At 43.3% G+C, this 22599-nt stretch overlaps 1 protein-coding gene across 2 annotated transcripts; it reads left to right on the top strand.

The window, feature by feature from the left end:
- The first annotated feature begins 1020 nt into the window (after positions 1 to 1020).
- tnip2 (TNFAIP3 interacting protein 2) lies at positions 1021 to 22385 on the top strand. 2 transcript variants are annotated; one of them, XM_072593939.1, is made up of 6 exons: positions 1021 to 2192; positions 9186 to 9494; positions 13375 to 13455; positions 14758 to 15087; positions 16708 to 16827; positions 17567 to 22385. In XM_072593939.1, the coding sequence occupies exons 1-6, from the start codon at positions 1839 to 1841 to the stop codon at positions 17816 to 17818; spliced, it is 1446 nt and encodes a 481-aa protein (XP_072450040.1). In that variant the 5' UTR covers positions 1021 to 1838; the 3' UTR covers positions 17819 to 22385. The 2 variants fall into 2 exon arrangements, with proteins under 2 accessions (XP_072450040.1, XP_072450031.1); XM_072593930.1 differs by having other exon boundaries at positions 9186 to 9503.
- Positions 22386 to 22599: the final 214 nt, after the last annotated feature.

Genomic DNA, 22599 nt, shown 5'->3' with positions numbered 1-22599 from the left:
CTAAAGTAGGGGTGGTTACTCTTCAGGGGGTCGGTGTGGTCTTGTTAGGCCAAAGGGCCTGTTTCCACACTGTAGGGAATCTAATCTAATCTAGTCACTACTGGTATGTAAATATGATATGGAGGGACTGGGGTGGACAAGGTCAAAAATCACACTACACCAGGTTATAGTCCAGCAGGTTTATTTGAAATCACAAGCTTTCGGAGCGCTGTCCCTATGTCAGGTCAAGTCACTACCATTCACCAAAGCAGCCCATCCTCTCATCTATCACATCAGTGTAACTAGTTGCTATAATTAAATAACCAACATTAATAAAGACAAGAGCCATTTCCAGTTATACCAGCAAATGTGTTTACTCCACCAAACCAAATCAAGAAGGCCTTACCAGTAGAGAGGATAGTAGCTACAAAACTTTCAGGTATCTGCTGTTTCAGCATTTACTGTTTTTCTTTTATTAGCATAAAGTCAATAACATTTCAGGGGAAGCGATGGTGAAGGAACACGATGAGATGTACCCCTCATTGGGAAGTGTCAGCAGGGTCCGTTTCTGTGGTCTAAATTCTACTGAAGAGTTATAACTGAACTTCCCACAGGGGCCAGACTTATCATCTGTCAACGAAGACTCAGTAATGCATCACTTCCTGGAATTGATAGATGACAAAAGAAAATGCCCACATAAATCAAATAATTCTAAAGCGTAGTTTTGAAGAGTCTTTGTTCCGGTTGGTAGCTTCATTTACAAAACTTTCCAGCATGACTTGCTCACAAACAGCCCGCTCACGACCCCACTCTGCCTTGTCCCGGGAGAACTAGTGCCAATTGCTTTCTCTCGCTTTTCAAAAAGAAATTCGCATGAAACTGAAATGAAATTCTGAGAAATAACGTGAAGCGGATGTTGCTGTGATGGGCCATGCACGCCCACTTGGAGAAGGAATGTTGTGTAATGAATGTGAAATGTATACATTTACTTTTGAGATGGGAGAGGGAAGAGGGGAAAGAGGGGAAAGAGGGGAAGGGGGGGTCGATGTAAAAGATCATATTTTAAAGGTTGTATATCCCTCATTTAAAACAAAAGGGTAAATCCGAACAGGAAGCGTCAAAACGTCATGTGAAAAAAAAGCCTTCGTCAAGCGAGTAGTTCCTTTTAGTCAGACACGTGTAATGTTTTAAAAAAATATACTGCCTGTGCTTTTGTCTTTTTTTTAAATTATGAGAGTGGTTTTCTTGGAGCTTTTAACCAGCAAATGTTAAGCGGAATAAGACAGAGGGGCGAGCGAGTGGAGTAGAGTTGGACATTTATTTTTAGAGAGAGAGAGAGAGAGAGAGAGAAGTACGAAAAAAAATCCGGAGAAGGAGGGGGATCCCCCGGAGAGGAAATTCCCGAGCTGTTGGATGGAAATACGCTGATTGCAAAATGAGATGGAGGGAACGGAATGGATCCCGTCAGTCACTACCCCGAGGACAAGGTTTAACCATATTTACTAACTGAGCCGGAGTAAACTCTTCAGTCTCATTTCAGACAATCCACATAAAGCTACAGTGTCTCTCAATAATTAGCTTTCAATGTAACGCTGAAAATACGGACAATTTGTGCTACTTGCTACTTTTTTGACAATCAAAACTCAGACAATTAATATTTAGGGACGGAGGAATTTTTGGTAACATTTTTACAATTTGATCCAGCACACAATGTCTTCGTTTAGATATCCTTTTTCTAAAAACTCCTTGGACTTTTGAGAAGAAAATCCCGATTGATAACTTTGTTTTTTTTTTGTCCGCTCTGATTTTTTTTGGGGGGGGGGGGGTTGGCCGCATTGGGGAACCGCGTTCCTAAAACAATGTCTGTGGACAACGATGAGGTCTGCAGCCGGCTGACGAAGGAGAACCGGGGCCCCAAGGCCAGGCTGAAAAGCTACAACGCCATCACCACCTTCTACCACGAAACGCTGCAGGAAGTGGGCCGCCTGAGCCAGGAGCTCGCCCTGAAGGACGGCCTGGTCAAGGAGCTGCAGGCTCGCCTGGCCGCCTACGAGGGCAGCACCGCGGTGGTCAGTTACGGCCAGGAGCCCGGGGTCAGCTTCGGCCCGTCCGGCTCCCTTGTGGACTGTCTGTTGCAAGAGGTGGGTAAAGCCAAAAAGGAGCTGGCGGATTCATCAAGGACTTGGCAGCAGGAGAACACCAAGCTGAAAGAGGTAAGGGGCAGAAACATCTGTAAAGATGTATCTGGTATTTTAAAAAATTATTATAATTGTATTGTCATGTGTACCGAGGCATAGTGAAAAGCTTTGCCTTGCGAGCAATGCAGGCAGTTAAGTAGCATAGATATTAGAATAGATCCCTACAGTGGGGAAACAGGCCCTTTGGCCCAACAAGTCCACACCGACCCTCAGAAGAGTAACCCACCCAGACCCATTTCCCTCTCGTAAATGCACCAGACACTATGGGGCAATTTAGCATGGCCAATTCACCTGATTTGCACATCTTTGGACTGTGGGAGGAAAACGGAGCACCCGGAGGAAACTCCCGCAGACACAGGGAGAATGTGCAAACTCCACACAGTCGCCCAAGGCTGGAATCGAACCTGGGTCGCTGGTGTGTGAGGCAACAGTGCTAACCAGTGAGCCACTGTGCCACCTATTAAATAAATAATAAGTAAACAGTGGCAAAAACAAAAACATAGGTACAGGCGAATGTTAAAAGTTTGAGAGTCCATTCAGTATTCTAACAACAGTAGGGTAGAAACTGTTACGAAACTGGCTGGTGCGTGTGTTCAGGCTTCTGTACCTTCTCCCCAGTGGTAGAGGTTGTAGAAAAACATAGCCAGGGTGGGATGGATCTTTGAGAATGCTGGTGGAAATCTTGCTGTGGCATTATGGAAAATATGTAATCCAAGTTGATTCACAAATGAATAAAAGCTGCTGAGGGGTAAGGAATTACTTTGCTCAGAAACAGTAGATACTGATATTTATCAGAATGGATCCAGGGATGTGGAATTTCAGTTTTGAGGACAGTTCGGAGATTCTGGGATTGTTCTCCTTAGAGAGAAGGTTGAGTGGATATTTTGTTGCAGTATTCATCTGTCTTATTCAATATTAATGAGAGGTTGGGACAGAGTAAATAGAGGGAAGCATGTTCCCACTCGTGGAATGATCAAGAATGTGAGGGCACAAATTTAAAGTAATTGGCAAATGAGAAGAAAGGCTTTTTTCATACAGAATGCAGCTAAGGTCCAGAATGAATTACGGGAGAATGTGGTGGAGACAGGTTATGATGCAGCATTCAAAATGGATTTAAACTTATCTGAAAAGGAAGAAAATGCAGAGTTACAGGAGGAAGCAGGAGAGTATTACTAAATGAATTTCTCGTTAAAAAGCTTGTACAGGCACAATGACCTGAATTGCTACCTCTTGCATTTAGTTGAAGGAATGTGGCACAAAGTTAAAAGAACTAATCAAAGTGAATTACTCTGCGTTGGGGTGTCTTTTTAAAAAAAAATTACTGAAAGCTGCATAAGCTGATTGTGTGGCTCCTGATGCACAGCAGTGGTCTCAGTTGACGTAACAGTGTAACTTCCCTCCTTCAGTGGCTAGGAGTCCAAACTGTAAGTGACTCACCTTGAGATCAACTTGGGATTTGAGGCACCCTCAAATGTTTAAGGGAGAATAAAATCTGATTCCACTAACGTCCTTGAGGAAAGGAAACCAGCCTCTTGGACTTACCCGTGTGACTCCAATGCCACCAATAATGGCTTTGAGTGGTGAGTCAATCAGTTGCATCAAATCCTTCCCGGGGCTCCAGAAGAGTCACTAATATCTTCTTATTAAAAATTGGCAATAAGTGCTGACTTTGCACTTGATGCCCACAACACAAGGGGGAAGAAACAAAGTATTTTTAAAGGTTTTCTCAAAAGCCAAGTTGTTACATTCTTTTTCTAAATGTCAGCTGGATTAAAAGGAACTTTATTTTAAAGAGAAAATTAGAGAATCTGACAAATTGCCTTTTTACCATAGTGTTTCTAGGTAATGGTACTTTTCAAGTGCCATTGCTGTACAGTGAAGACAATGCAATGGCCATTTTAGGTACAGCAAGTTCCCACAAACAAGCAGGTAATGAGTGTCAATCTATTGCAGTAACAGTGATTGAGAGGTAAACAGTTGGTCAGGTCATTGTGAAGAATACTTTTGCATTTCCACAAAACTGTACTGTGGAATCACCTGAGGGGGCAGAGGCAGGGCTTCATCCAAAATACAGTGTCTCTGATAGTACAGCATTAGGAATGTCAACACAGATAAGTGTGTATGTGGCCCTGAAATGGATGTTCAACCCAGAGGCATGAGAGGTATAAACTGGAGTGTGGTAGTGGGGCCTCATTGTTTGTTTGTGGTTCACTGAAGTTCATCCATCCTGCAGGATGGAGTTTGCAAAACTCATTCCCACTAGACACCACTGAGAGAGAGCTGTGCTTTTCCAAAACATGGGAAAATCATTGCAGACTCTTTAGTATAGGTTTCCAGCGCAGTGGCTTATTTAAAAAAAAAGCCAATCAGTTTCACCGGTCTGTGCCCACACAACTTTTCATCTGTTCCTCTTCCTCTCACCCTATCAATTCAACATATTCCCCCTCACTCCAGTGTGTTTGCATAGCTTGCCCTGCTCTTCATCAGCACTTTTTGCCTGAGCTACTCACTGTGATGGTAAGGAATATATAATTCCTGATTTGGATTATTAATGACCATCTTTCATTTATGACCCATAATTTTGACTTTCCCCACACGGGGAAACACAAAGGGTGCTGTGAATCAATTGGATAGACAACAGGAAAGCCATGAGGAAGAAAGGACTTCATAGAGTAAACACAGAAAACAGGAATTTGAGGATTGAAGACTTCTAGTCTCCAGAAATAGGAAAACCAAATCTCTGGCCAACAAGATGATTGATCAGATGTGATTCTGTGGATCACACTTTCATCTCCAAATCAGAAAATTACAGGTTCAATTCCTACTGCACAGCAATGGTCTCAGTTGACATAGCAGTGTAACTTCCCTCCTTCAGTGGACAGGAGTCCAAACTACCACACTCCAATTTAAATGTCAAGTGTGGCTCTCATGCCTCTAAGTTGAAGTCACATTTATCATCCTCACATCCATGTACCCTTTCATCATAACCTTGAATTGGTTACCCTTTCTCCAGTGAAAGGAGCTGGAGTCTATTTGAATGAGAATTGCTTAGCTCAGTAAGGCTGAGACTGAGACATTTCACTGAGGGGATGGGAACCAAGAAAGGCAAACAATGGAAATTGACACCGTCTTATATCCCACTGATCCAGTAAGTTGAGAAAGTGATTTGCCTGCTTTGTTAGAGGGATGACATTGAGCCAAATTATAACCTAAGAGTGAATGCTATTCAGAATCACTTGATCGATTGACTAATATCTCGTGAAGGCACTCATCTTCTGGTAAACCCATTCATTATTACTTGTTACAAAGCTAGTCATATCAACCTAGCTGACCATAAATACCACAAGCCCTTAACACACTTCATTTCCTTCTGTTGTCACACAGTCAACGTCGGGTTTTCTCATCTGAAGAAAGAATGTATTTGCGTTTTTAGAAAACACCTCAAGTTCCTCAGGACATCCGAAAACACTTTGAAGTTCCTTTTGAAGTGTTGTTATTTGTAGAAAACAGGGCAGTCAATTTGCTCACCGCGACCTCTCTCAAACAACAATAAGAGAGAATTTGACTTTGCTAATTTGGACTGAGGGATAGATATTGTGTAGGACACCAGGGAAGAATCCTGTCCTCCCCTTTCAATGGGGGCCATTGAATCTTTATGTCCATCCCATCTGAAAGAAGCCACCTTCATTCTGGTGCTGGGAATGTCATTCTAGATTTTGTGCTCGATTGTCTGCAGTAGGAATTGAACCTGCAACTTTCTGGTTTAGTGATGGAAATATGATCCGCTGAATCACATCTGACCAATCATCTTGCTCTTGGCCAGAGATTTGGTTTTCCTATTTTTCTATTTCTGAGGCTAGAAATCTTCAACCCTCTTTCCTGTTTTGTGTCTACTCTATGAAGTTCTTTCTTCCTCGTGGCTTCCCCGTTGTCTATCTGCACCCTTTGTGTTTCCAGAATGGCCGGCAACCATTCACCACACTTCTTTGTAATATTGATTCTTGGAATGTTGCTATCACTGGCAAAGACGCTGTTTTAGTGACCATACCAAGTTACCCAGAGAAGGTAGAGATAGCCCACTGTGTTTATGTCAGTGGTGGTTTGATATAGCAGATTGACTGCTCAGTCATTGAGTAGTTAAGAGCCAAGCATGCTGATCATTCTTCAAATACTCATGTGACATGAAATTACTCAATGTGGCCTCTGCAAGTCATATCCCTCTGAACTGAGAATAGAGTACTATACCAACACAGAATGACAGGCCTGGACTAAACATTTTGAGATCAGATTTTAGCAAAGAAGCGGGGATAATGTAAACCTGGAATTAGTCAGCGTCTATAAGCACAAACACAAAATTACTGGATTTTTCTTTAAAATCTGGTTAGGAATGACCCATAAAGGAAGAAATCTGTCCTTGCCTGGTTTGGTCTACATGTGACTCCTGACCAACAGCAATGTGACTGCATTTCAACCACCCGCTGAAATGGCCTGAGACCCAAGTCACTTTCCTCTTGGAAGGGTTGAGCATTGACTGCTAGTCTTTCCCTTGATTTGAATAACCAAGTACAGGTACTTGTGAATTTCTGAGACCAAAATTGATTTGTGTCTGCAGACAGTCTGCTGCTTCCAGAATCACTCTGTGACTGTCACAATTATGGACTTCCCCCTTCTGCACAATCTCTTTTCTCACCCACATGTAAATCAAACTGATCTATTAGTACCATGTAGGTCTTGATTGCTAGGGTAAAGCAGCAGTGGCTACAGAGAAACCTGAGAGGTTATGCAGGAAACTGAGTGGCACTTTGAGGACTGTATGTTTCAAGGGTGACTAACTCAAACGATCTGTGAAAGTATTTTTTTTTAAAAAACGACTGTTTGATTCCTGGATTAGTGAGAATGTGGAACTCAGTATCAAAAGATATGGCTGACATGAGAAACATCAATGCATTTAAGAGGAAGCTGGATAAACACTTGAGGAAGAAGAGATTAGAAGGACATGTTGATGGGGTTAAAGGATAAAGGCGGCCAGTGTTGTATGAACCTTGGTGCAAACCAAATGACCTTTTATAACACTGTGTAGATTCTATTTATTTGCATTATTCAGTTTGAATGATTGGATGATTTAGGTATTCCATGGGAGATTTTTCAACACAATAGTCTGTACTGGGTGACCTTCGTCCATAGGTAGTTCCTCACTTTTCAATCAGAATGACATGGTACAAATTTGAACAAATCATCTCGGCTGCTGTACTACTGTTCTACTGTAATCCTGATGGAGTGCTGCACTTTGTGTGGGATATTTAACGAAGGCTGTTCTCTGATGGTTATAGAGATCTAATTGCACTATTCTGGTGAAAAGGGTGTCCCTGGGTATCCAATATTTATCCCTTTACCAACTGCTCTTTGCGGGAGCTGGCTGTGTGTAAATTGGCCCTCCTTGCCTACAAAACAATAGTGACGACAAACATAGAAAAAGGGAGCAGGAGTAGGCCATTTGTCCCATCGAGCCTGCTGTTCCATTCAATATGATCATGACTGATCACCCAACTCAGTGCACTGTTCTTACTTTCTTCCCAGACCCTTTGATCCTTTTAGGCCTAGGAACTACATCTAACTCTTGGAAAAACTCCACAGGCTCACCACACTCTGGGTGAAAACAGTTCTTTTCATCTCTGTCCTGAATGGCCTACCATATATCCATCGGCTATGAGCCCTCGTTCTGTACTCCCTGGTCATCAGGAATATCCTTCCTGTATTAACCCTGTCTAATGCTATTAGAATTTTATAAGTCTCTCTGAAATTCATCCTCCTCTTTCTAAACTGCAGAGAATGTAGTCCAAATTGATCCAGTGTCTTTTCACATGCTTTAATTACTGTAAGGCCCATCATGGCATCCTGAAGATGTGAATTGTGTTATATAAATGAAAGTTTGTTCTTTTACCAGCTTAAATTCTTCTTGAGTAAACTATAGATTACCATCCTTAATGGGGAGGATTCCTGGCCGCACTTACTTAACATTGAAGTTAGGCAAGTCAAAGTGCATAACGAGAGAATTATTGACAAAATTCTGTCTTGCAACATTGGGGAAAGGATCCCCAGGTAATCAGTGGTTTACACAGGGTGGAGAAGGAAAGTTTGATTAAAATGAGTGTTTCATTGCAGTGAGAAGGACAAGGGAAGGCTTTGCTATATGACAGCTAAGTGTTGCAACATAGAATGCTGAGGTTAGTCCAGAGTTTTGGAAGTTGCTAAATCTAATCAGAACGAAATTAACTTTTTTGATTCATTTATGGAATGTGCGTTTTGCTTGCAATGTTTCTTGCTCATCTCTCATTACACTTGGGAAGATACTGGTGAGGCACTGCTTTAAGCCTTTGTAGTCCCATGTGGTGTAGGAATTCCAGGACTTTGACTCAGTGACACTGAAGGAATATTTCCAAATCAGAATGGAGAGTGGCTTGGAGGGGAAGTTTCAGGAGGTGGTGTTCCCATGGATCTGCTGTCCTTGTGCTTTTTAAGTGATAGAAGTTGTTGGTTCATAGAGCAAATTTAGATTTACCTTGCAAAGCGGGATTGGGGAAAAAAATTCAGTTCATTAAATATTTGTCGTAAATGAGGCAGAGTGGGAAAAATATCAAATTCAGAAACGTAAGCCAAAGAGTTAGAAAAGTAAAAAGTTGAATTTCTATCGCACCTTTCCTGAATACAAACAATCAATATTTATTGCTGCTGCTTGGGAGTTAAATACTGTCCAGGGCGTGGGGTTATATTTCTCTTCTAAACATTGGCTCATTGGGAGCTTTCACAAACACCTTTTTGGGGGGGTGCTGATTGAGCCTTGGTTTAAACTCTCAGCCAAAAGAAGGCACCTCTGACAGTGTGGCACTTGCTGAGTATTGCCCTGGCATTGTCAGCCCAGTGTGAGAGCTAATTACTGTGGCACGGGGTCAGTTGTTAAATGAAATTAACTTGGTTTGTTTCTCTATACCCCCGCTTCCTCCTCTGAAGGATCTGCAGGCGGTTCAGTTACGGCTCAGGGAGAAGGAACGTGAAGTAGAGCAGATGGTGAGCAGCTCAAAGCACGAGGCGACCAGCGAGATTGCCAGGCTGCACCAAACCCTGCGGGACAAGGAGAGGCTTCATGCCACCCAGAGGCTGTGGTGCCGCTCGCTGGCAGATGAGACCGAACAACTACAGTTACGGCTGGCCAGCACTGCAGACATGTGCCAGCAGCTGGCACAGCAGCTGGAGGAGCAGCAGGCAAAGACTGGGCACAGGATGGAGAAGGAGCAGAACCCTGCCAGACAGGATGCCGAGGCACGACCGGTACCTTTCCCAATTGGACACATTCGGGTATAAAAGTGGGAGGTATTGAGCCAGTGAATGGCGCCGAGTTGGTGGGGAGGGGATTTTGTACTAAGCCCTCACTCAACCCAAAATATAATGGTTTTGATCAGAGTTGATGTCTAGACTGGCTCCCTTGGCATCTCACTAACTTGCCTGCATCTACACCACCCTGCCAGGCATGTGTGGCCAAACAGATGGATCTGATTCTTGTCCATCATGGTGGAGGCTGACTGTGTTATTGAGAGAAAAGAACCTTCACATCTTTATGAATTACTGACAGGACCCATGGTCAGGAGGTCTGTCAGGTCCTGATAGTGTAAACCCGTGGGGGCACAATATTTGACAGTGCCACTCCTCTCAGTATGAATGTCCCAGCCGACCGGGAAGCTTTAACACTGCTCCCCAACTTGTCTATTCTCTGTCTCTCTCTTGTTTTTCTCTGTCTGTCTTTTCAGTTTATTCCCCTATTTCTCTCCCTCTCCCCCCACATCACTATCTCAACGTTCACCATTTGTCAATCCCCCTTAACTCACTGTCTCAGCCTAATGTGACATTTACTGGGATTTGAACAAGATTATGGTGTCTGTCACCGTGAGGCAGTAGCTCCTTCTGTTAGTTTTCAAGGAACAAGTGTTGTCAAAAGGTGCATTGGTGAGTGACAATAAAACACACAGCCCCTCTAGCCTAATCTCTGAAGCATTATGAACCTACACTGTGCAGGCCTGACCAGAGCTGGGATACTCTAACTCCTCGGCCTTATAGGCATTTTTATCCAGCAGACTGACTTATTTTTATTGTTTAATCAGCCTGTTGAGAGATGTTAATGAGCACATCTAGAGCAGGCCAGACAAACTCGGGTCTCCTGGCTCAGAGGTAGAGACACTAGCACTGTGCCACAACCCCTGCGCATTGGACCTTCTATGGACAGTACATCCTGCAACCCCAAACCCCCCCTAAAAAAATATTATTCCCAAACACTGCACCACCCTCTGGACTTTCTCAGCTGTTTGACCTTGAAAACCTTTTGGACTTTTTTGAAAATTTAAAATTGTAGGCAAAACATACACAAGCAGAAATATAAGGTTTTAAAAACAACATGATTCCCAAGGAATAGGTTTGAAATTTCCCAGGCACCGACATGAGATTTGTTTCCAGTCAGTTGATGTTGGAGGTTATTCATGATGTGAAGTGTGGACTTTCCCATCCTCCATTTTATCTGTTTGATTAATGCTGGGACTTTCCAACAGCAGGAAACAAGGTTTTAGAAAGATAGTTATAAAAGTATCTATAGCGCTGCACCACGTTATAATTAACCTTCCTGATGACATAATTTTGATCGCTTGCCTTTTTAACTGAATTACTTTATTAACGAGAGCATTTTCTTTTGTCTAATTTCCAAATTTAGTGGTAGCCATATTGTATGAGCATTTAGAAACTTACAGAACAGAGGCTGGTCATCCCCACTGTGCAGCTTTTTGGGAATAACTGGATGATTCGATGAACCCAATTGTGTCCACATAGCTGTATGGTTTTTGCTTTTCTTGAATTATCCAGTTCTTTTTAATTCAGCCCTTTTCAAGCCATGCATTTCAAATCTTACTAACTTCTTATTTTTTATATTAAAAAAAAGCTTCTCATCTGGATGTTTTACCACTTGCCTTTGGTGTCCCTCAAGTTAGTGACATTCCTGTCAGTGGCAACACTTCCTCCTTGCTTATGCGTGATTTTATATTGCTTCATTAAACCACTGCCCCTTCCCCAAGTTTCTTTGATCTGGAGATTCAGCCCAGCTTCATAAGAGGTAAAAACAATGACTGCAGATGCTGGAAACCAGATTTTGGACTCTATACATAACTGAAACTTGGCTCCATTTACTAAACTGACCTTTGAAAATGAACAGTAAATGCTTTGTAGAAAGGTTTGTCGAAGGGTGTAGAGTGCCTGTCTTCCCCTGTAATGTAATGAGTTCCAATTCATTTCTACACCTCGATTACTGTATGCAATTCTGGTCTCCTTACAGAAAGATGTAAATGCATTGGAGGATGTTTATTAAATTGATACCAGGAGGTATTATGAGGGGAGGTTGGAGAGGCTGGATTTGTTCTCATTGGAGTTTAGAAGAGTGACAGGCTGACTTGAATGAAGTGATATGATCCTGAATGTTCCCAATGAGGTGAACATGGACAGGATGCATCCTCTTGTGGGTGATTCCAAGCTAAGGGCCACTGTTTTAAAATTAAGGGTTTTTTAAAAATTTTAAACAGATGGGGAGAACAGTTCCATGAGGGTCATTTGACTTTGGAACTCTGCCTCAGAAGCAGTGGAAGTGGGGGTCAGTGAATATTTTTAAGGTAAAGGTTAATAGCATCTTAGGCTGAGGAATTAAAGGTCATCAGCAATAGATGGTAGTGTGGAGTTCAAAATATCAACACATTAGCCTTGCTAGTGTTCATTGACAAAGAAGGCTTGGACAGCCGAGCAACCTAATCCTGGTGTATATTAATTCAGCAAGTAGCAGTGTTTTGTAATTGTTTCAGCATGCATCTGAACAGCATGCCCTTGGGGTTCACTTAGATTTACTCTGCAGTGTGGACGTGAGATTATATGTTGAACTTGCTTTGACCTTAATTTCCTCATTTAATGGAGGCCTTTATTAAATGAGTTTGTGAATGGAAATTTATTCTGGAATGCAATGTGTGCAGGAAGTCGGATCCCACTTGTTTATTATTTAATTTAAAGTAATGGGCAATCTGTATTTGTCATGCCTTTAAAATTTACAATATAAATTCTGAAAGAGATGTATGGAGCGAATGAACCCAGGCAGAATGATCAGAGGTGAGAGTGTGGTGCTGGAAAAGCACAGCAGGTCAGGCAGCATCCGAGGAGCAGGAAAATCGACATTTGACCCTCATTTCTGATGAAGGGCTTTTGCCCGAAACGTCGATTTTTCTTTGCTGCTTGTCCGGCTGTGCTTTCCCAGCACCACACTCTCGACTCTAATCTCCAGCATCTGCAGTCCTCACTTCCACCTCAAGTGATCAGAGAGGTGACTGGTTGGATTGGCACCTCCTGTCAATGTTGGGGAGAGATGTAAAGCCGAGGAGGGGAAATGAAGAGGGAACTAAGGAAAGGGCAGGAGGGATTGATCTGCAAAGTAAGACCAGAAAGTCTCTGGGAATGAAAGGATTAATGGAGGAAGTGAGAGTGACTGTGAAAGGAAGGATCGGTGAGAGAGAAGGACCCTTTGGAGTCAGTGCTCAGTTCCAATCCGAGCTGGTAACAGTGCCAAGCAAACTGAGCCATTCCCAGTAAATTCAGAGGAAGTGGCTTGGCCAGGTTGACCCATTTTTAAAACTGTGTAAGCATCCATAACATAAGTGGTGCCAACTCCAGTCACAAATTCCTGGAGGTTTCAGCAGGAATCTCCAACTGCATATCCATATATTTCTGCCATTGGTCACTTAATGTTTTCATCTTTGTGGAAACCCACCTTATGCCAACCTTTTGGAAGTGAAGGGACCCTTCTGTATCTAACTGGGTATTTTTTTTATTATTGTACTATGTGGGTGTCACTGGCTGGACCAACATTTATTGTTCATCTCTAGTTGCCCTGGATAAGGTCTTGGTGAGCTTCCTCATTGAACTGCTGCAGTCATTTGGGTGTGTAATGCTTTATATTAAAAGAAAAGGGCTCAAATAAATAATCTTTTTGAAAACACTTCATTGCTGTGAAAAAGCAGAAGAATAACTATGTGTTTCCATAGCAGCGTCAATCGAGGTTCATGATCTAATTTGGTAAGGATGTGAAAGTTTGAACAAAAGCCTGACAATGTAAACTTTACCTCAACAGTTACATCAAGCCGATTCACCAGACAGCAACATGTGTCAACTGCAAGAAGAGAACCGAGTGCTCAAACAGAAAGTACTTTATGTAAGTAGATTCAACCACGCCCCTTTAAGCCTGCAGTAAACAAGGCCTGTCTTTTTGTTCTAAAATTCCTGTCCTTTTCCGCCCCTTTCCCCTTGGGCTTCCCCGTTTACTGAGCTCTGCATTCTCTTTACATCCCTCTCCAGTTTTTGCGTTCCTCTGGTTCTGGTCTCTCGAAGAGCACCTGATTTCCTTCACCTCACTCTTGGTGGCTGTAGTTTTGGTGCTGAAATCTGGCAGATAGCAGCTCCTGCAAATACCAGTGAGATAAATGGCCAGGAAAGTGATTGGACAGGCCACCAAGAGAGTGTCTCTGCTCTTTTCAAAGTAGTTGCTATGGGGTCTTTTACACCACTTGGGAGGACAGATGGTCAGGTATTGAGTTTAACTTCATCTGAAAGACAGCCTTTTGTCATACTCTCTGATTCAAAAACCTATGTGTTACACACTGAGCCAGAGCGCACTAGAAGTCACATGGTGTGTGTCACTGGAGTCCCATGCTTGTTTAGTTGCTCTCACGTATCTGACGGTGGATACCCTTATTTACCAGGTTGTTTACAGGATTGACTGTAAGACGTAGGAGCAGGAGGAGGTCGTTCAGCCCATTGGGTAACTCCACCATTTGAAGAGATTATGGCTGATCTGACCGTCATCAACTCCACTTTCCTCATAACCCTTTATTCCTTTACAGATTAATCTGTCTATTTCTGTCTTGAACATATTTGGCACCCCAGCCTCCCTAGCCGTCTGTGGTAAAGGATTCCATTGAGAAGAAGTTCCTCCTCCTTTTTGTCTTAAATGTGTGACCTTTTATTCTGAGGTTCTAGATTCTCCCACAAGGGAAAACAACTTCTCTGTATCCACCCAGTCAAATTCCCGTAAGAACTTTTTATGTTTCAAGAAGGTTATTCATCTAAACCCCAATGCGTACAGGCCCAACCTACTCAACCTCTCCTTGTAAGACAGTCCCTCTGTACCCAGGATCAGTGTAGCGATCCTTCCTTCGTTGCCAGTATATTTTGCTTCTACGTAAGGGGTACGGGACTGTGGATAGTATTCCAGCTGTGGCCTTGGGTCTGGGGTTTCAGGATTATCACACTGTGGATGAAACAGTTGCCATGGGGTGTTAGGGAAGGTTGCTGATATTTTTCCCTAATCTTCTGCTGCTCCCCTCCAGATTGGAGACTGCAGATCTGGGAGGTCACTGAGTGCAGCACTATACACACAGGACTAACATAGCTAAGGCTGTCTACGATTCCAAGCATGTGCACTATATAACAGTTCCTTACTCTTGAATCCTGTCAGGTGGAAGACCTTAATGCCAAATGGCAAAAGTATGACATCAGCCGAGAGGAGTATGTTAAGAACCTTCACCAGCAGCTGAAGGATCTGAAGTCCAGGGTTGATCGAACTGGACTTAGTGCCCCTCAGGCTAACGAGAATGTGCTGCAGCAGGAGATCTTGAGGCTGAACCGGCTGCTGGAGGAGAGTATGAAAGAATGTGGGCGCCTCGCAGGCTTCCGGGATGGCCTGGACAAGGAAAGGGTGACCATTCAACAACTCCGGGGCGAGCTACAAACCGCACAGGCAGCTGAAGCTGCTGCCAATGAGAGAGTGCAAATGCTGGAGCAACAGGTACTGAGACAGAAACCACCACCAGTCCTGACCTTCCTGCTCCTTTTAAAATCGGAGTGTGTTAATATTGCCTCACAGTTCCAATCAAAATGCATGATTTCACATTTTCCTGCATTGTGTTTCATCTCCTATTTCCCCATCTGTTTCAGTCATTCTGTAGTCTCCAAATGTCCTTCTGTTTGTTCTTGATTGCATTATCAAGTTCTGGAAACTATATCCTATGCATCCAAACAGATGGAGTGATGATGTCTGTGCTTATGGAGTTCAAAGCTCATTGGACTGATTGAAGATGCATCAGTAACTGCCTGGGACACAATCTCCCATTAACAAATTGCCCTAATTCCTGGCCGGGATATCTTTTTGGATTTACACATGTTTTGGGGGAATTCCTCTCTAGCTCCCTGCAACTCCAGGCTCTTTGTGACTCATCTCAGCCACAATTAGCTGGGGATTGGAAATATCATCTATTGTCAGGAACTTAGCAACTTCCCTTTTTTTTCACTAAAAGCACTGAAGTGAGTCACTGCTTGCCTTGGTAGTTCTGTTGCCGTGGCCACCCCTACAAACCAGACTATTGTCCATCTTTGAAACTTGGCTTTGCTAGTTAGCAGGAATGTGTATTCCAACCCACCAATAAAGAGTTGACAAACTACTTTATAGTTATTGCAGCACAGAGGCCATTCAGTTGGTAGAGTTCACGTGGGCTGTCTCTAGAATTAATATATGATGTCATTTACCATTTTGGACCTTGACAGCATAAGTATTTTTTTTAATGTAGGTGAAGTAGGAACCACCAGTCTCTAGTGAATCTTGTGGTTAAATGTGATTAGATTAGATTCCCTACAGTGTGGAAACAGGCCCTTTGGCCCAACCAGTCCACACCGACCCTCTGAAGAGCAACCCACCCAGACCCATTTCCCTCTGACTAATGCACCTAACACTACGGGCAATTTAGTGTGGCCAATTCACCTGACCTGCACATCTTTGGACTGTGGGAGGAAACCGGAGCACCCGGAGGAAACCCACACAGACACTGGGAGAATGTGCAAACTCCACACAGCTGGTCGTCTGGGCTGGAATCGAACCTGGGATCCTGGTGCTGTGAGGCTCCAGTGCTACCCACTGAGCCACCTTGCCGCCCATGATGATGGGTTGTGTAATGTTTCAGTGACATTGCCTGATAGGCTGGTTTCAGCATGAGGTGTGTTTCTCTCTTATTCCCAAAAGGAATTTCCAGGTACTTTATCTAAAGAATGTAAGTCTTTGCTAATCTCAGGAAGAAACTTCATCCAGTTGTCTGTAGCCTAGTTTTGACAGTCGGGTTTAGTTTGGCTTCACCCAGCCTCCAAACTCCTCCCCACGACCCTTCCCTATTCCAACCACAGTCCCACCTTCTCAGCCAGGACCCAGCGATGGACTTGGGATAATATCTTGTTCCCCTCCCCCCACCAGTTCCCCAAATGAGGCAGAGTAAATCAACTAGAAAACCCTAATTCAATGATTAAAATCCAAACCCCTCCCTGTTTCTGATCCACTGCCTGTGTATCTGCTGGTATATTCTGGTGTTTTTGTTTTCCCTTCCCTCCCTGCATCCTCTAACTGAAGTTGACTTGGTTTCAGGTCCTCGTCTACAAAGATGATTTCCATTCAGAACGGGAGGACCGTGAACGGGCCCAAAGCCGGATTCAGGAGCTCGAGGAAGAGATGGCTTGCCTGAGGCTGCAGTTACCAAGGAAACAGGTAAACAAAAAACAAAGGATAAGGCTGAAAATGGAAAATACACTCTGAAGGATCAGTGCGAGCTCAGCAACCAGTCTGTTCTGTGGGTTTCAGCCATAGCTCTGTGTGTAAATCCTATCCTTGGCTGGAGGTCCCAGTGTAGTACACTGTGCAATACTCTCAGGGCTGTCTTTCTCTGTACGTTAATCAAAATCTCTCACTGAGGGATGTTAATGTTTCTGTGGCACTGATTCACAGCAGGGGAGCTCTCCCTTGTTATCCTTCAAGCATCAACCACTAAAACAGATTACACAGATTTCACTTTGGGATCTTGCTGTGCATAGAAGGACTGGGCCATTTCTGGTAGCGAACACACTTCAAAAAAACATACGTTCGTAAAGCGGTTCAGGATGACTGGGATCATATAGCTTTGAGTCTTTTGTTTTAGTAATGCCCTGCCCGCATCAACCACCCCCTGCCCCTTCCTAATAATGTCAAAGGAAAAACACTCCTCTTGTGGGATCTTGCTGTGTCTTCAAATTTGACTACATCAATGAATTCAATCTCTGAAAAGTTTGTGATAAAGAATGAATTGTATTTACGTGGCACTGTTTGCGGCTTGGAAACTGCTTTATTGCTGAGAAACAATGAATTACCTTCTGATGTCACTGTTGTAATGTTTATTTGATGAGGTTGTTGTATAAAGCCTGAGCCAAGTCCCTGAGCAAGGCTCCTCATCGTGCCGGTTATTGTTTTGTAGGAACACCGGGATGCAGCTGCCCGTCACCATGGCAGGATCAGCCCCTACTACTTGGAGCCTAATGTGCAGGCGCCATTCCTTGGTAATAGTACAGAGACACCAGCAAAGATCTCCCATCCCTTACAGTCCAGCGGGAGCCCGGGTACTGAGGCCAGGCAACAAGGACTTCTGCAGTGCCCCAAGTGCATGAGACTCTTCAATGATGAGGTGAGCGATGAGTGCCTCAGGCACATCTCCGAGTGCTGCCAATGAACCTACACCTCTCTCTCGTATCGAACCACCAGCAGCGAACATTGACTCTGATGTGCCTTCATCCTGGGATCTTCCCATTGACACTGATTACATAACGTTCAGCACCATTTGTGACAACTCAGATACTGAAGCAGTCCATGTCCAAATACAGAAAGACCTGGACACTGGCCGTTGATGAACCGACATCGAGAAAATTCCTGGATTCACAGGAAAAGCCTGCACAACAATAACTTTAAACATTTCATATAAATGGTTCATCAATTACTTTTCATGATGATAAGGTCAGAAGTGGGAAGATTTTTGAATTGTTGAGCAGTGTTTCATGGTTCCTCATGTACTGAAGCAGTCCATGAGCAGCAAACCTTGGACAATAACCAGAGAATGGAGAAGAGGCAAGCAACCTCACACCATACAATTAGCAGACAATGGCCATCTGAACAAGAGAGAGTCTAACCATTATCCTTTGACATTCAATAGCACCACCATCACCGAATCCACCACTAATAACATCCTAATGAATCACTATTGACTAGAAATTGAACTGGACTATCCATGTAAATACATTGCCTATAATAGCATAAAGATTTGGAGTTTAATTTAAAACGTGAGGTGCTGCATTTTTGGAAAAGCAAACCTATTGGAAAGATGTTGTGAAACTTGAAAGGGTTCAGAAAAGATTTACAAGGATGTTGCCAGGGTTGGAGGGTTTGAGCTATAGGGAGAGGCTGAATAGGCTGGGGCTGTTTTCCCTGGAGTGTTGGAGGCTGAGGGGGTGACCTTTATAGAGGTTTATAAAATCATGAGGGGCATGGATAAGATAAATAGACAATGTATTTTTCCAGGGGTGGGAGAGTCCAGAACTAGAGAGCATAGGTTTATGCTGAGAGCAGAAAGATTTATAAAAGAGTGCTAAGGGGCAACTTTTTCACACAGAGGGTGGTACGTGTATGGAATGAGCTGCCAGAAGAAATGGTGGAGGTTGGTACTATTACAGATTTAAAAGACATCTGGATGGGTAGGGTTTAGAGGGATATGGGCTAGGTGCTGGCAAATGGGATTAGATTAGGTTGGGGTATCTGATCGGAATGGACAAGTTGGACCAAATGGTCTGTTTCCATGCTGTACATTCTCTATGATTCTCAGAGCAGGTCAGTGGTTGAGAATCCTGCAGTGAGTAACTCACCGTCTCACTCCCCAAAGCCTGTTCACCATCTACGAGGCACAAGTCAGACGTGTGATGGTATACTCCTCACTTGCCTGGATGATGCAGCTCCAACCTTACTCAAAGTTCGAAACCATCCAGGACAAAACAGCCTGCTTGATTGGTACCATACCCTCAAGCATCTACTCCCTCAACACCAACAGCAGCAGTATGTTATATCTACAAGATGCACTGCAGAAATTCACCATAGATGAATTTTTATTAATTTTTTATTAATGACTTGGATGAGGGAGTCGAAGGGTGGGTCAGTAAATTTGCAGATGATACGAAGATAGGTGGAGTTGTGGACAGTGAGGAGAGCATTTGTCGTTTGCAAAGGGACTTCGATATGATGCAGAGCTGGGCTGAGGAGTGGCAGATGGAGTTCAACCCTGCCAAGTGTGAGGTTGTCCATTTTGGAAGAACAAATAAGAATGCGGAATACAGGGTTAATGGTAGGGTTCTTAGTCAGGTGGAGGAGCAGAGGGATCTTGGGGTCTATGTACATAGATCTTTGAAAGTTGCCACTCAGGTGGATAGAGTTTGTAAGAAGGCCTATGGTATTATCGTTCATTAGCAGAGGGATTGAATTCAAGAGTCGTGAAGTGATGTTGCAGCTGTACAGGACTTTGGTTAGGCCACAGTTGGAGTACTGTGTGCAGTTCTGGTCGCCTCACTTTAGGAAAGATATGGAAGTTTTGGAGAGGGTGCAGAGAAGATTTACCAGGATGTTGCCTGGAATGGAGAATAGGTCGTACGAGGATAGGTTGAGAGTTCTTGGCCTTTTCTCATTGGAACGGCGAAGGATGAGGGGTGACTTGATAGAGGTTTATAAGATGATCAGAGGAATAGATAAAGTAGACAGTCAGAAACTTTTTTCCCCGGATACAACAGAGTGTTACAAGGGGACATAAATTTAAGGTGAAGGGTGGAAGGTATAGGGGAGATGTCAGGGGTGGGTTCTTTACCCAGAGAATGGTGGGGGCATGGAATGCCCTGCCTGTGGGAGTGGTAGAGTCAGAATCATTGGTGACCTTTAAGCGGCATTTGGATAGGTACATGGATGGGTGCTTAGTCTAGGATAGAAGTTCGGCACAACATCGTGGGCCGAAGGGCCTGTTCTGTGCTGTATTGTTCTATGTTCTATGTTCTAGATCCTGGGGCAGTACCTTCCAAACTCATGACCACCTCTATCGAGAAGGAGAAGGGCAGCAGATACATGGGAACACTGCCACCACCACGTGACTCACCATCCCGACCTGGAATAATATCAGTGTTCCTTCACTGTCACCAGATCCCATTCCTGGGAACCCCCGCCCACCCCAAACCCCAACTATGAAGTTGCTGTTTCTGGAAGCTTGCTGTGTGCAGTTTTTGCACATTACTTCATTGGCTGTGACGCATTTTGGAGCATTTGAGAAAAGCACTATATAAATGCAGAAACCATGTGGTAAAACTAAATCTGTTGTTGGAGCCAGGAATAAAGCAGGTTCCAGCATTTAACACTATGTAAAGTCACTGTCTGGATACAGTGCACATTAGCTGGGGTTAAGTTGCACCTTTCTCATTGAAAGTATGGAACTGGGTTGGGAAGGAGGAGAGGGCTGAGAAGGGAAAGGGAATGCCAATGGCAAGAGCTTGCATCCTGAAATTAATGTCTGTGTGAGAGACAGCAAAATAGAATGTGGAATAAAATTAAAAATCACTTTAGCTCTGTTACCAGCTGTTTGTAATGAAGGGAGTTTTAAGTTGTAACCAAAAGAAGTTAATCAAATTAACCAAATCTGCAAGTGTACAACAGGTCATAAAATTAGTCAAATGAAGGAAACAGCAATAGTCCTGAAAACACCAGGTCCTCCAAAGCATACCACATTCCTCACACATTATGTGTCTGGTTTCTCCTACACTCAGCCTGGAACTGGAACTGTCTGAGACTGGTACCTCCTGTTGTTTCTGATGCCTGGACCATTGTGCAAATGGGTAGCTTTCCCTTCACTCCTGAGATTGGTGCCTTAGCCATTGGGAAAATCCTGTTAACTGCTGCTGGAATCTTAGCTTCGCACTGTCTCTGAAGGCTAACACTAGGAGCCAGATGTGTCTCGCCACAAAGTTATGGTAGGACGGAGATTATCTCATCAGTGCCAAACTTAAAATGTGTGTCGCACATTGAAGCGCATAGGTAAAGCTCAACTATTGGGGAAAATCCACAATGGAAAATGAATTAAATCAAACAATTATTTATTGAGTTATTTAAAAAAGTGATTAATTTTATTGTGCCAGTTTGTGTTAAGGCTCATTTGAAAACTCATTATTTTAAAACTGATAAACAAAGGTTGAGCCTGTTTTCTCTGCCATGAAGTTGTTCTGTGTCTGTACTTATTCAGTGTAATTTTGCAGGGGTTTCATCTGCTCAACCTTCTGACATTGCTGAAAGTCTTGTACTAAACCATTTCATCCTGGATAAAGAGATTTGAGTGACTTGTTCTAAAACTATACAATCGCATGGTACAACACACCTGAACTTGGTTAACATGTGCCGGAAGTCACCTGTGTTTTGGTTTTACAAAGCTGACTGTGTGTGGGGGAAGCAGTCCGGTGTCAAGATCTGGGCTCAAGCTCTTGTTGAGCACCAGAAATGATACTTGTTTGAAGAACTGTTGCAGGTACAATGGGCTGAACAGCCACCTCCTACATCATAACAATTGTGATTTTTTTTTCTGAGCTCTGGCGTCATATGCAACCCAGAACTGAACAGTTAGTCCAGGGTAGGCAGTGATCAAGCCTTCATACAAATGAAGCATCAGCTTTGTAATCCAACCACTGGGGAGGAGCGGAATAACAAAATGTTTCTACGGGCCAGCTACTATTGCGTCTTTCCCTGAGCTTCGACAATTTTGGGAGGCAGATTCCCACTTCCCCCTCTGAAGAAATCCTGATTTACCTGACCGCTCTAATTTTAATCAATCAAAATTCCCTTCACCCTCACTCTCCTCCAACCAGAGTTTCCATCCAGCCTTGTCATCTCCAGTTCCTCAACAGGGTATGAAATAGTAAAATACGTGATGGAATTTCCAGAATTCTTAATCAGGGTTCCAGACGTTTGTGTATGAAAAACACAAGAATGGACAGTTTGTGAATAAATTGGTCCATTTAATGGTAGCAGCATCATTGGATCCAGCACAGCGTATGGGCTCCAGTGGTCATTCAGAATTGCACAACGTTTCAGCTGTGTCAGATCTATAATAATCTTTAATAATGCTCTAACTGTAATTTTCCTTGCATATTAGTTATGCTGCTTTGTATTTTTGTAATTTGTTCTTCAAAGTTTTATTTCCTGAAACCCCAGCCTTTCTCTAATATGACACAACTCCAATGTTTAAATTATTTTTATATTAAAATAATTTTTGAAAGATTTTGGTGTATTGTAGCATTCAATATTTCAGTTTGAGAGAAATGTTAAAACCAAACAATGCAGAAGGATGTCATTCAACTCATTGTCCTTGTCCATACATCTGATCCTATAGATATAGATCCTGGAAATCTGAAACCAACAAGAAAATGCTGAGACAGTTGGCAGGTC

The sequence above is a fragment of the Chiloscyllium punctatum genome, chromosome 2, assembly GCF_047496795.1.
Source record: "Chiloscyllium punctatum isolate Juve2018m chromosome 2, sChiPun1.3, whole genome shotgun sequence".
Lineage (NCBI taxonomy): Eukaryota > Metazoa > Chordata > Chondrichthyes > Orectolobiformes > Hemiscylliidae > Chiloscyllium > Chiloscyllium punctatum.
This window is presented reverse-complemented; position numbering and strand designations above follow the sequence as displayed.

Coding starts and splice junctions, on each gene's coding strand:
- tnip2 (XM_072593930.1), top strand. CDS start 1,839: ATGTCTGTGGACAACGATGAGGTCTGCAGCCGGCTGACGAAGGAGAAC. Junction 9,504..13,374: donor AGGATGCCGAGGCACGACCG/GTACCTTTCCCA, acceptor TTACCTCAACAG/TTACATCAAGCCGATTCACC. Junction 15,088..16,707: donor TGCAAATGCTGGAGCAACAG/GTACTGAGACAG, acceptor ACTTGGTTTCAG/GTCCTCGTCTACAAAGATGA.